The sequence below is a fragment of the Cydia pomonella genome, chromosome 14 (assembly GCF_033807575.1).
Source record: "Cydia pomonella isolate Wapato2018A chromosome 14, ilCydPomo1, whole genome shotgun sequence".
NCBI classification, from domain to species: domain Eukaryota; kingdom Metazoa; phylum Arthropoda; class Insecta; order Lepidoptera; family Tortricidae; genus Cydia; species Cydia pomonella.
Window position 1 is genome coordinate 3975311 of NC_084716.1, and position 15267 is coordinate 3990577.

General features: G+C 38.8%; 1 protein-coding gene across 1 annotated transcript in view; it reads left to right on the forward strand.

The window, feature by feature from the left end:
• The window catches only part of LOC133525316 (hemicentin-1-like), a 52780-nt gene that overhangs the window by 36176 nt on the left and 1337 nt on the right, over positions 1–15267 (forward strand). The window contains exons 31-46 of the mRNA XM_061861604.1: positions 96–213; positions 1656–1863; positions 2471–2690; positions 2965–3124; positions 4310–4455; positions 5102–5277; positions 6047–6274; positions 7340–7502; positions 8640–8753; positions 10654–10748; positions 11197–11319; positions 12190–12270; positions 13636–13708; positions 14237–14341; positions 14614–14742; positions 15030–15155. Coding sequence (XP_061717588.1) covers positions 96–213; positions 1656–1863; positions 2471–2690; positions 2965–3124; positions 4310–4455; positions 5102–5277; positions 6047–6274; positions 7340–7502; positions 8640–8753; positions 10654–10748; positions 11197–11319; positions 12190–12270; positions 13636–13708; positions 14237–14341; positions 14614–14742; positions 15030–15155 — 2265 coding nt within the window. The remainder of the gene's footprint in view (positions 1–95; positions 214–1655; positions 1864–2470; positions 2691–2964; positions 3125–4309; positions 4456–5101; positions 5278–6046; positions 6275–7339; positions 7503–8639; positions 8754–10653; positions 10749–11196; positions 11320–12189; positions 12271–13635; positions 13709–14236; positions 14342–14613; positions 14743–15029; positions 15156–15267) is intronic.

A 15267-nucleotide genomic window follows, 5' to 3' on the forward strand; every position in this document is an offset into this window, starting at 1 on the left:
AAAGGAATTTGATTTGACCTCTATTTTAATATCAGCCGAGATGACGTTTTATTCGAAATGAAATGTCAGCTGCAATAAATACGATATTTTTCCAGTTCCACCTTTTATATCAGAGTTCGATTTGTTAGACGTCCAACTGAAGCAAGGAATGAACGCTACCCTGGAATGTGAGGCGAGGGGATCCCCTCGGCCTATAATTGAATGGACTTACAGGTATCATACATACATTCCATACAAATATTACACAGATTCAAATGTTTGTTTGTATACAGTGAGAGTCAGAATGGCGGGTGTACCTAAATAAAATTAAATGAAAACCATACCATATTTTTGTACCTAATTTGTACTATTTAATACCTCCGTTAAAAAAAATTGTACCGGAACACAAAGTTATCATCAAAAAACAGTACACCCGCCATCCTGACAGTCAGAATGGCGGGTGTACTTTATTACGCTATGTTCCCGAGGTTATTGATAAATTCTATAAAAGCCAAATTTATGTATTTTTTTTGTACCTTCATATTCAATTATAATATGAGCCATTTTATTTGTGGTTACCAAGTTTTATTCATTTTACATTCTGCTTGCTATTACAATTTCGCAGGCGTTATCATTTTTCAAGTTATCGATCTCATTTTTAAGAAAAAACGCTTATGTATATTTATTTTTATTACATCAGGAATTAGTACCTTTAATGTTTAATCTGTTAAGTTCAAACAACTCAGAAAATCATGCCTTAAGAATGATTTTTCTTAGGAAAACTTCTTTGAACTGGCGCCTAGCCTTTTTTAAGACATGATTTTCTGAAAAAAAAAAATCATCATTTCGGGGTTGGTCCCGTAGTAAACAGTGCTCAGTATGACCTATATATTCACATCGTAAATTATTGCAGGTGACTGTATTTACAACCTGTATAACATGGTAAGCGGTCACCGCGTAGCCTATAGACGCCAGGGGAACCCCAAGGGTATTTACTACACGCGCGTTGCCGACCCTAAATTTACAGCGAGCTGCAAAAGTGCAGATCCACTTTAGGAATGGAATTCATTCATAAAGTGGGTATGCACTTTTGCAGCTCGCTGCACGTAGTAGCCGTAGTAGGTACTACAGAAGAGTCTCGTACATAAGTTCCGAATAACTCATTAGTACGAGCCAGGATTTGAACCCGCGACCTCCGGATTGAAAGTCGGACGTCATACCCACTAGGCCACCACCGCTTCCAAATATAAAATGGTCTATTGAACACCGAGCCGCAAAATTGCATGGCCACTTACATAATCGAATACACATTATGAATAAAATAGCAACGCGGTGTACATAAGTTCCGAAAAACTCATTGATATGAGCCGGGGTTTGAACCCACGACCTTTGAGAGTCGCACGCCCTTACCGCTAGCCTTATCTGTTCTTGTGGACCACTAATGTCAAAAAGAAGTACCTACTTAGGGCGGCACGTTGCAACCCTATGAGGTACAGAGCATTACGGCTCAAAGAATTTGGAACTTCCTGGATTCAACGGGCATTAGCAATGAACTTTAAAGGGTCGTCACAATGGATCTCTGCTTGGTCGACGTGGCACTCAAAGGTCCACAACACCCCAATAATAATAGCTACCAAAGCTTCTCTAATATTCAGAGTATATTTTTTTAATTTCAGTAACCCTAGCTGGAAACTCGTCAACTCTTCACTGACCACTACCAACGTATCCAACACCTCAGAAGGCCTGTTCCGTTGCTCGGCGCGCAACATTGCCGGCTCGGCGCATATAGTGTACAATGTAGCTATTGCCGCACCTGCAGTTATTGAGGAAATTGTACTGTATAATGAAAAAGGAAGCACTGTGGAAGGACATGTAGAACTTGTGGTAAAGTGAATCGCATCAAAAACATTTTCATGTAAAATGTTGCCAAGACGAAACCATAAAACCTAACTACACCCTAGTCAAAATATATGGCATGGCCTTAGAAGCTTGGTTCGACAAGAGATCTGATAACTTTTTGACAGTGCGAACCTTATAGTTTCGTCTTGGCAACATTTTACATAAAAATATTTTGATGGGAATTCAATTCTTTTTGTAAGTTGCTTATGACAGTCTTCTGTCCCCTAATTTAAAAAGTTCGGGGTGATTTACTATTTAAATTCCTGAAATACGTATCTGGGAGGTCTATTATACAATCTACTTATTTACTTATTCCCCATACAAACTTCAGCCCCTTTCTCTCTCTAACGCCCTTTTCCTCCCCTCTCCCACTTTTTACCCATAATGTCTGTGAAAAAATGACATTTTTTTTTGTGCACTTGTAATAGGTATTGCAACCTAGAGATGGGCGAATAAAATTAATGGGAAATAAACGGAATCATATATAGATTGGAATTCCACATTTACAATTGGAACCAACACATTCATGGCTATACATCCAAATATAGGCCTATCCGGTTCAAAGGACCAAAGTAACGTTTATTATTTTTAGGTTGGCAGCACTGCCCGATTATCCTGCAAAGCTTCCGGCCGACCTACCCCCAAAATACAATGGATCAAAAACGGGAAAACACTTAGCGAAAACCAGCAAGACATAAATTATGCCGACTTAGTATTCAGTAATGTGAATACCAGTAGTTCAGGCGTGTATTCTTGTGTGGCGATCAACGAAGGCGGGATGGATGGTCGGAGAAGCAAGGTAGATGTGCTAGGTGTGTAAAATGTGTTTAAAAAAAGTATAGAGCTTCGTCAACCCGCTGTTCGATTTTATAGTTATTTGTAAAACAAGAGAGCAAAATTGGTTTTTACTGCAAATGTTAATTTTGAGTCCCCGAGCAAGTGAAAATTTTAGTACTGGAATCTTGAACAAATAACTTTAGCGTAGAGATCAAAATGTGATTATATAATGCTTGGTGATAAACTTTCTGCTATCTATCTATGTTATCTTTATTAATAAGCATTGTTTAGACGTTAAAATATTTTCAGAGCCCCCTAAAATATTCAAAAGCCTATTCCAAAATTGGAACTCCACGGAGACGGAAACAAGGCTGGAGGTAATATCCGGACAAGCGTTCAATCTGCACTGCCATCCTTATGGGAACCCTATGCCTGAAGTGTATTGGTTTAAGGATGGCGTCCCTTTGAGGTAAATTATTAGACAATCTAATTCAAGACCTTGTTTCAAACCTGGAACTCCACGGAGACGTAGGCAATACTGGCGGTGATATCTGGACAAAACTTTAAGCTTCACTGTCATCTGTATGGCAACCCGATATATTGGTTTGAGAATGGCGTCCCATTAAGGTAATTTATAAGGTTGTCTAAATTCTGAGTATTTTTCCTCAGTGTGAACTTACACATGAACTGAGATGGATAACGTACATTTCAGTTTATCTAAAGGCCCTTACGACAACTTACGTGGCATTATTGGAACGAAGTTCCTTATCGGACGCGGTTGGCGGGTGCTAGGCGAAAAAAGTGTAACTTCTTCCGTCACGGCCCTCTTTTGTTTAAATTATTTCTGGAGATTAAGTAGCCTAATTTCACCGACTTAGGCATACCCTATTGTGGCGCAGTTGGAAAATAGCCGCTTAAAAACAGGTGGTAACAGCGATGATCCGGGTTCGATACCCGGACGTGTATGTACTTTTTTTATAATTGAATTTTATATTTTTGATTGACTAAGCGAGTGTGAGCTGGAGCTAAGCGTATCAGTTTCAGCTTGTTTAACAATATTTTCTTATGTGTGGTTGTTCTTCTTGTCTGTAAGTCGCATTTCTGAACTGATTTGTAAAATTTTATGAACAGATTCGATAATTATTAGTGTGAATATTGCAACAAACCCCGATTTTATACTTTCTACTAACACACTTAGCCGTAAGTTATTACTAACATAATATGGATGTTTTTGTCCGAAATAAATGCTTTCATTTCATTTCATTTCATTTTCATTTATTCTGGAACTAATAGCACCCTTACTTCTTATTTACGGTACTTTTCTTTTTCATTACAGTAGCTACCTAATACAATCGACTATACAGTAATAATATATATTGTATATAATATAATCGATCGTTAGAGCGATCAAGGTGCAAAAAATATCTGAATATACACTTGAACGTCTAGAGACGTCCGAGAAGACTAGAACTTTATCTGATAGAACCTACATACATAATGAAATACTGTAACAGGGCCATTCTCATAAAATATGTCTGCGCTCTAATTGACGTGACCCGTACAAAATGTATGAAAAGAGTCGTGGCAATTAGGCGCAATCGCAGACATATGCTCAGAGAATTACCCAACATTAGCTAATAGTAAAACATTCCAGATTATTTGACGAAAGTATGGTATCAACGGATTTCGGAGAAGTGATGCAATCCCGCGAGGCCCGACCGGAACAGAGCGGGGACTACATTTGTGTCGCTAGAAACTGCGTTGGGAATACTAGCATCGTTTACACGGTGGACGTCCTAGGTAAGGAAGCCACAAACTTTCAAAGAATTTAATTTTTACCCATTTGTACCTTGTCACAGTGACAATCAATATGAAAGTCGCTAGAGACCTCATACTATAGTCTTTGTGACAAGGTACGAAATGGGTACCTAGGAAATTAAATTCTTTGAATTTACCACATAACCTAAAATATGACAAAATAAATATGCTAGAAATTGGAGGAAAAAATAAGTCATAAAGAAGAGGAATTGTCTCGTGAGAAAACTGCCACGCGAAGAATCTCGGCCTGTGAAAGATGTGTCGCCCAATGCGTTACGATTGAATGTGTGTTTGCCTCGGCCGGCAGACTGAGCTGCCTCGCGTGCCAATTTTCTCACGAGGTTCCTTTTGAGCGGATCCGCCTATAGATATTATATTATATTATATTCTATTTCTATTTCTATTTCTATCACACAATTAAATGCCCTTATCAGGATTTGAATCCAGAACCATCGGATTCATAGGCAGGATCACTATACCCACTAGGCAAGACCGATCGGCAAAGACAACAGACAGACAGCAACCTGTCATCACCTGTCGCTTGGAACTTTCTCCCGAAGCGCCATCTCTAGTGACTTTAGTGAAAAATTATATTTTTTAATGAATTGCCCCATTCTCTTGTTTTCAGTTCCACCCCCGCCATCCAAAGACTCCCACACCACGATTATAAGAGTCGGCAGACCACTGACTCTAACGTGTCCAATCGAAGGTAGCCCTTCCCCTTACGTCTCGTGGATCAAGCAACCCTACACAGAACTCATCAACACGTCGAGGCTGTCACTGTCTCAGGACAACGTTACTTTGGTAAGTTACATAGCTATACCTGTAGCGTGAGTGACACGCGCGTAATAAAAATAGTATAACGCAGACACAATATAAGTAGACCACTATATACACACCTATTTAATTTGTGTGATTTTTTTTCCACAGTCTCGTTTTTACTGCTCTTAAGGGCGCGGTTGTTTTATGCGATAGATGCAGTTTCGAACGCATGTTACGCATGCGATCACGGAATGTAGGAAAAATGACAATGCGCTTACCTCACCGCTGCGTTTAGCGCGTAAAACAATATGCGGTAGATTATCTGATTTAAAAGGGGTGTGCGGCAAACGCATCGCGTTTGACGCTGCGTTTATCGCAAAAAGCTACCGCGCGCTTTATCAAGATATAATTATCTACCAATAGGGTTACATGTCCTAACATTAAGGAAAAAAACAGTGTATATTTGTTTGTCATATCGGATGTTTGTAATTATAAACAGTGATTAATTGTATTTACTCGTACTTTTGTTTAATTTAACTGTACAATCTTGCGGATTTTAGTTTATAGATGTTTTTGACGAAGCTTGTTGCGGAATTTATAAGTTGTTTTAGTGTTAATGTACAATAAGTTTGTAACAATGCTTGTGTGGATTACATTTGTGTTTTGAAGAAGCATGTGGCGGATTGTATTTGTATTTGATTATTGATAAAACTTTAACCTGTATGTACATTTTGCGGAAAGCTGCCATTAACATGATACTTCCAAACAGTTCTAAATTTAAAAAAACACAGTTGCTTACTCTAATTCACAGAACATACCCAAAACCGAGACATTCGACTCCGGCCTCTACTCCTGCATAATGACGAATAAAGTCGGAACAACTGAAGTGATGTTCGACGTTATCATCGAAAAGCCGCCGTCCATTGCTGGCAATGTAGGCGCTAATATTAGTGAGACGAGGATTGTGCCGTTAAGGAGGAGCCTTGTATTGAAGTGTGAGGTTGATGGACATCCAACGCCGAGGATTTCTTGGTTGAAGGTACATATGTCTTTTAATACTCTGTTAACGTCTATTCTCGGCAATATTAGTAATATATGGATCATACAGGTGAGAAAAAACCGGACTGTCAGGAAGCAGGGGATGAATCACCTCACCAATTTATGTCTCACTCTAACTTAACGTCTTCTTAAAGACAAAACGTAGGGCACGGTAGTGCCCCCGCCAAGACGAACCAAGGGCACTACCTTTTCTTAAAGATCTTCGTTGTTTTTTTAACTGTCATAACTTGGTTTTGGATTATACCAGATTAACAGAATTGACATAAACAATAATGGACTTATTAAACATATAAAGTTTATATTTTATATCTCTCATAATTTAGATTTCATTGATATCTAAAAAAAAGATTTCGTCACTGACTCATTCACTGATGATTCACTTGATCAAAATTCTTAGGGTACTTTCTGAAGTTCTATAAAGCTCAAATTTGGTATGTAAACTAGTATTAGTACACAAATAACACAGAAAACCTAAAACATGGAACTTTTACCCCCCAACCTCGTATACAAGGGTATGGAAGTTTGTATGAGACTTCCGCAAATTTTGATGATAGTGGTCTGAAAATTGATATAGGGACTCCTGTCCTGTCCATGTAAAATTTTACCAAGACGAGACCACACACGCACACACATACACACACTGTCAAAAAGTTATCAGATCTCATGCAGAGCCAAGCTTCTAACTACACACGCCCTTAGTCAAAATATGTGGGTTGGCCGTTTCATAAGTATTGACGCTTATGAAACCTAACCTCATCCGCTAATATTGATATTCATTGTACTGAAATGAATACTAGTTAAACCATGGGCATAGGCAGGTACAGGCAGGGGGGGCAGCTGCCACCCCCTCCTAGAGCTCAAATTTTACATATAATGTATGCCCTCAGCTGTGTCCCCCCCCCCCCCCCATACGCCTCCGGCGATATCAACTTCCCCCCACCCTCCCCGGGCTGGCTACGCCCTTGAGTAAAACATCTCGACTCTGAGTTTATGTTAAAGTTTATACGCAGCACTACTGTTGACACCAATGTTTACTTATTTTTAGGACACCCTGCCACTAAGCGGTGGTTCAAGCAACATCCACCAAGTACTGAGCAACAGTTTACTAGCGGTATGGAGTTTGACTCCTCGCGATGCGGGCCAGTACATCTGTGTGGCCGAAAACAGCGCCGGTTCGACGCACAGGCGGTACAACGTCGTTGCACAAGGTACCAGTAAAATTGACAATTACAAAGTTGCCTAAGCTTAAAGGCAACTTTTACCACTGAGATTTGATGATAAAAATTGTGACTCATGGAGCTTCGTGAGTTTCGTGATCGCGAAGGCCGTACAGTGTGTCTGCATGTTGCCGAGGGCGAGAAATATTTTTATCTAAAATATGTATAGTATGCAAATGGTTCTATAAATATTTCAAACAGCAAACATGTGTCGAGAAAATTCTCGAGAAAATCTTTAAACTGCAAATAAACGAGAATAAACTGCTTTAGCTCTTTGATTGCCAAATACGTTAACTGACGCACGCAGCTACAGCGCAATATCAAATCTCGTTAATTTCGACAAACTTTTCGATGACGCGCCGCGCGTTGTTTTGTTTAGCGTCCACATCGAGTCCTGCTGGAAGTTGTTAGTATTCCATTTTTCCTTTAATTTAAAATCTTGAAGGTTTTTAATCGATTTCATAATTTCAAAAGGAGGTTCTAAATTTTTTAAATTTTGTTACTTCATAACTCGGTCATTTCTGAACCTATATATATATATAGATTGGTCCCGTTTTTGTCAGAACTCGGTTCTGATAATGATATCCATGAAGAATCGAGGGAACTCTTCAAATGTGAAGAGCATACATATAGTATTTTTTGTATTTTCATCAACAAATCAAGCATTTACATTTAAAAAGTGACATTTGATAAAGTGGAACTGCTGATGATGAACAGAATGGAACTCTTTAACGCCGCATAGTTCACGTTTGGCAATTTGTTCTCTTCGCATGTTTGTGAAGCAATTAGGTTTTCAAGTCACATTTGTGTCAAGCTTGAGTTATGATGATGGATTCCATGAGGAATTAAGGGTACCTACATCTCAACTCTTTTAAGCAAACTTATAGCCAGTTTTATTATTATTTCATGCATGGTGTGAACAAACACAAACCTCCTTTTACCTCCTTTTCTATATAATTAGACGTAGGACGCTACTTTTTTTAATTTCATTGTATGAAATCCAAAGTTTTTTATTATGTCTGCATAATGTCTGATTTTACTTTACATATTGTGTTGTGGCGTTAAATAAAATATATTTTCTTTCAAAATAGATTATTTTTGTTTAAAAATGGTGTTTTGTTTGTGGAGTTCCCGGCAAGTGGAGCGAATGGTCCGCGTGGAGCTTCTGCAACGTGACGTGCGGGCTCGGCCGGCAGGCGCGGGGCCGGCTCTGCCAGTACAGCGACACAACCGCCACTGTTGGTACGTCCTCCATAATATATATTTATTTTTTCTACTCGTTGACTGTAATGGTTGAATTATGATTTCGAATAATATATTGTAATTGCGTACTTTTCACGTATGGGCTCCCAACTCACTATAATATTACATCTTCTTCCTCGCGTTGTCCCGGCATTTGCCACGGCCCATGGGAGCCTGGGGTCCGCTTGACAACTAATCCCAAGCTTTGGCGTAGGCACTAGTTTTTACGAAAGCGACTGCCATCTGACCTTCCAACCCAGAGGGTAAACTAGGCCTTGTTGGGATTAGTCCGGTTTCCTCACGATGTTTTCCTTCACCGAAAAGCGACTGGTAAATATCAAATGATATTTCGTACATAAGTTCCGAAAAACTCATTGGTACGAGCCGGGGTTTGAACCCGCGACCTCCGGATTGCAAGTCGCACGCTCTTACCGCTAGGCCACCAGCGCTCCACTATAATATTACATATTTGTAGAAATGTCGGTAATTCTTGACATGAGATAAGAGCACTGTCGAGCTTGCGTGACGATTGTCGTGTTCTACGATTGGGCGGTCCTCATATTGGTTGCAGAGCTATACTATGCACGTACATTTAGCAATGTCCCGCTCATATACCGGAGATAATAATATTATTTATTCTTTGCTGTGGAGGAGAATATATAACTCATTCTTTTTGGACGGACATACCGGCCTAGGTGTGTAAGGCTGTATGAAATTCCTTTACATATCATCTTCACTCATCGCACCTGATTTATGTAGTATTTCCGGACCTAATTTGAAGTAAGTCATGTCAACATTTCATTACAAGTTTGAGAAAAGAATATTTACTTACTTACTCATACTAGCGTCTCCCGAGCGTCAACGTTTTCTAGTCAACTCTATGGCTGCTGCTCCACGCAACGCTGGCGCGACTGCGCGGCGACGCCATTTGCCATAGCGCTGAATAGACGCTGAAGCTCAAGACGCCAGTGTGGGTTCTCTCTGAAAGAAGCAGCTATGGATGGATATTCTTTGAAGTTATGAATATTTTCGACTCTTTCTTTGAAAACAAGGAGTCTTTTTAGGGTTCCGTAGCCAAATGGCATAAAACGGAACCCTTATAGTTTCGCCATGTCCGTCTGTCTGTCTGTCTGTCTGTCTGTTTGTCCGAGGCTTTGCTCCGTGGTCGTTAGTGCTAGAAAGCTGAAATTTGGCATGGATATATAAATCAATAAAGCCGACAAAGTCGTACAATAAAATCTAAAAATGTAATTTTTTTTAGGGTACCTCCCCTACACGTAAAGTGGGGGTGAAATTATTTTTTCGCTTCCACTCTAGAGTGTGGGGTATCGTTGGAAAGGTCTTTCAAAACTTTCAAGAAACATTTTTTGAGAAAGTGAATATATTCGGAGATAATCGCTCCGAAAGAAAAAAAAATGTGTCCCCCCCCCCTCTAACTTTTTCGTGTGACAATTTTAGACTTTGGTGAAACAGAAAGAATATGTCAATGTAAATTTTTCTTGACATATGTCGCTTGTCAGGTCGGTGAAACAGGCGCCTGACTTTAACCTACATTATTTGATCAACTAATGTTTTCATCTACCCTCAACTGGCTTAAGGAGCCGTTTGTAGATTTTGTTTACTTTTATTTAAATACCTAAATATACAGAGTATAATATTTGTTAAACGATCTCATTGGACGTAACTACAGGCTTTACAGAGAGAAAAACATATATTTTAGAAACTTTGTTTTACCTAATCTATAGCTTTTTCTGCTACAACTATTAATGTAGACGCTCGCGAATTATGACAACTTTTTATTTGTTCTGTATTTGAACTACCTATTACTCATTAAGTGATATGTAAAATTTCTTTTGAGTAAATAAATGTTTTTAACCAGAAAAACATATATGAATTTCAGATGAGAATAGCAAATCAGACAAATTTCTTCTTGATCAGACAGCATGCAAGGGGCCCAGGGCCGAGCAGAGAAAGTGTCACATGCCACCGTGTGAGGTAAAGATTTACTTTTTGATATATTATCCATTAAAAATTCGGTAGCTATTCGTCGCCAGATCTTTTTAAAAAAATCTTAAAGTCTTGACTGTGCCTCTCCATATTGTAAAAGGGGAAGGTCCTGGAGAAGTTGTTGGCTGGACGTTTCCAAGGATGACAAGGATCACACGTGTCAGTAGTCTCAACTATCACTAAAGAGGAGGCCAGATATCATGCAAAGTGGAAGAGAAAGAGGAAAGAAAAGTTGAATTGCATACCCTGGGCGCCAAAGTTTAGCTGAGGATGCCTCCATGATAAACACTTAGGTTAGAGAGAGAGAGAGAGAGTACTGTTAAGGATAGGTACCTATTGCTATTTGTATAATACAAATATTGCTCCGAGTGGCAACGACTAGATTAATTGTAAATAAAGCATGAGCTTTCTCCACTGAATAACTATTTACTTTCAGGAGGAAGAAGGACAATGGTCTGGTTGGGCCAAGTGGTCCGCCTGTTCGTCTTCTTGTGGCACGGGAACTCAGGCCAGGACGAGAAGGTGTAGGAAAGGACGTTGCCAAGGCGATAATGTCCAGGTAAGATAGAATCGACAGTTAAGGCATGTTTACCGTCAGGGTATGGTTGGGCCAAGTGGTCCGCCTGTTCGTCTTCTTGTGATACGGGAACTCAGGCCAGGACGAGAAGGTGTAGGGAAGGACGTTGCCAAGGCGATAATGTTCAGGTAATATAGAATCTATAGTTAAGGCATGTGTACTTTCAGGGTCTGGTTGGGCCACGTGATCTGCCTATTCGTCTTCTTGCGGTACGGGAACTCAGGCCAGGATGATAAGGTGTAGGAAATGACGCTGCTAAGGAAAGCAAACTCTTGGCTATTTTCACAGACTACCTACACTATGACACCGCATTATGAATAGTTAACAAAGAGCTCGAGATCACCACACATAGGTATTATTTTCTAGGTAGGTTTTGTATAAAACAAAATTATTAATTTTGTTTTATACAATGAGTGTAACTAGTATTTTTATCATCTTTAATAAATGAAAACTTTTTTCACGCATGTCACGCATTCGTAGTTTTTTTTTAATTCAGAGACAAACTAGAGTCGGGGCCCTATTTCCGTATCATTCAATACAAACTAACATGCGAAATTTGTCAAAATTGTATGCAATTTACATTTCATGTTAAACTGACTGATATTAGAATAGAGATCGAATCGAATGCTTTATTTTCAGAGATGTTCGAAATTTGAATGTGATAACCAAATCGATTTTGATGTAGTAATGAAGCTATTACAACATTTTCACATATAAGAAATTTATTGTAACAAAACAGTTTATCTTAATGTTGGCCATTACCTACGGATTTTGAAGGCATCATAGAAGGTTTATGATATGTGTGTAGATAGAATATATTATTTGATATTAATGTAAATATATTCCCAACAGATCAGGAAATGTCCAGATTTGCCTAAGTGCAATTTGTCGGCAAACGAAGTCTTCAACACAGATGAAGATGAGTTTGATAATGTAAGTACGAGTACCTAGGTTTATATGGCAATTTATATACAAAGTAATCAGTTTTCACTGTTCTTGGGTGTAAATTGTTCCCAAACCGTGCGAGTCATGATTGAGTCAGTTCTAACTATTTAGGAACTGACCATTATATTATTTATTTGACGACCGGTCTGGCCTAGTGGGTAGTGACCCTGCCTATGAAGCTGATGGTCCCGGGTTCAAATCCTGGTAAGAGCATATATTTGTGTGATGAACACGGATATTTTTTTCTGAGTCATGGGTGTTTCTATGTATTTAAGTATTTATAATTATAATAGGTATATTATATATATCGTTGTCTAGGTACCTACAACACAAGCCTTATTGAGCTTACTGTGGGACTTAGTCAATTTGTGTAATAATGTCCCATAATATTTATTTATTTATATTAGACTTAATAGTAAGTACAAGATAGTGTGTATTTTTGATATAACCACAAACTTAAACTAGACGTAGGTGTTTGTGCCATAAAACAATTTGAAGTATTTCGATAATTAAAACAACAAGAGTACCTTAACACAGGTGATGCTTTATGCCGACTGACGGTATGCATACAATATTATAAGTACCCACATATCTACACATAACACAATTCTGAAAGTTTCTTTTTATTTAGTGTTTACTACCACAGATAGATAGATAGATAGATAGAATAGATAGAATACTCTTTATTGGCACACCTCAGTAAAAATATACAAGAAAAATAAACAATTGATTAAATTTAGAGGCAGACAACAGGCGGCGGTCTTATCGCTAAAAAGCGATCTCTTCCAGACAACCTATGGGTAGCGGAAATAGAGAAGTTAATCGAAAAAGTAGGTGTTGCTAAACCGTTATGAAGCCTACAGAGCATTGTTAATTTTTGATTATTTTTCGAGCGGCATTTTGTATTTCATACATCATGGTCATTTGTGACAGTTGTGACGTCGCGTCATTAAACGCAATGTTTTGAGTTAAAATAAAGTAGTGATATATTGCTTGCACAATTATTTTATATGGAAAAATAAAAGTCATCCATTTGTTATCAAAACCTATGAAAGTGTTCATTACAGCCTAAACTAATCACCCATTGATTATGTGGTATTATCAAAAATACACTCTTTATTATTTTAGTTGAAGTTAGCCCAAATTCTAAGTGTTTCCGATAGACTGAAAGCTGGTAGCAAAAAAAAACACGTATAATTTTTTAATGTTTGCAGTTAAAACTCCGTTGTGTCATGTTTTCTATACTAATTTATGTGCTTTGTTTAAACTAGGTATCTGAAAAAAATGCAACCAATCTCTCTCTTTTTAGCATTTTTTGTATTGCGAATGATTTATATTTATATTTTTTACCAGAGTCCTTACACACCGGAAGCAGCCTTCGAATTCCAGCCGGAAGTGGTAGACACAGAAGATTTTTACACTCCGGGTGAGTTTTGATGATCTGTGAACTTGACGCACATGTGCGTCACGACTTTCCGATGTGAATCAGAACGAACTGTTAGTCAAAGATGTAGCCTTGCTATTAAAAAGCTTATTGTTAAAGTCTTACATTTAAATAGAGTGTTTACCCTTATGTTATCCCTAGGTGCGTAGCCAAAATGCCAATCTTTTACGCTCATAGCGAACGAAAACGCTACTCTCACTGTGGCACTAATTTGGAAGAGTGATAGAGAGACACAGAGCGTTTCGTTTTCGTAGCGCAAGCGATTGTCACCTTTGTCTAGGCACCCTGGTATGGTTAAGAAACGTGGGAAATAGTTTTTAGTATTCACATAGACAAAAGAATACTATTAAGAAACGAAAAAAGTAGAACTTAGTGAAGTAGATGGCGGATAGAGAAAAAACAAATAACAAATGTGTGATTTGTTTTTCAACGATACGCTACTTCACGCTTCCTTTCATTTTTTTGTCTGCGGTATTAGATATTCTTATAAAGAATATTTATTTTTCACAGCTACATTTAAGCCGCCAGTTTACGAAGGCCACGTCTTACCAAACCCTAACCAGGGTCCGTGCCAACCGGGATTCACGCACAACGACACCATACAAAGTTGTGACGGTAAGAATTATACACGATCGATATATTAACTAATTTTTTTTTTTGCCTTTATGTTATAGAGCCTCAATAAGGAAGGATTTTTTATTCTACCAATAAGGGGGCGAGAATGGAGTTATCAAGAAGTTATCAAGTTCTAGGCTCAACAACATGTACCTATTTAGGAGTGTATGTTTACATTAGGTATACTTATTATAGGTACCCTATTAGACCGATTGGATTGCAGATTTCGGAAAAGGATCCATTTTTATTTAAATTTAACGTAATTCTTACAGATATCGATGAATGTTCTATAAACAACAATCACTGCCATATGACGCAAATGTGCGTCAACACGGTCGGCGGGTATCAGTGCGGCTGCCAACCCGGATACAGCTCTCTCGGGGCCGGCCTGCGCTGTATGGGTGAGAGAATAATGCTTACTTAGGTCTAGCTAGTTTTGTAGCGTATTATGAACACTCACATAACGTATGTACATACCTATGCGTCTACTGCTACACTGCCACATGACGCAAATGTGCGTCAACACGATCAGCGAGAAGAACTTACTACAATCACTGCAATACATACGCAGATATGCGTCATGGTTGGCGGGTTCCAGTTGCCAAAGCTCCTTATTTTTCTTTTAGCTTTTATCTCCAGCTGAGGTTTGCCTCCAATTTTTTTAATATTTATTTTTTATTTGCTTCAGATATGAACGAGTGCGAGTTGGACACAGATGGGTGCGAGTACGCCTGCGTGAACGTAGCCGGCGGCTACGTGTGCGCCTGTCCGCGCCATCTGAGGCTGCACGCAGACAGACGGCACTGTTATCAACGTAAGTCATTCATCCCTGCTAATACTAGTGGCCCTGTGAGCTGTAAACCTCGCGTTAAGCTTAGCCCTGGGCTATAACCGCGAAAATCGAAGTTCGCCAATTGTAGGCATTT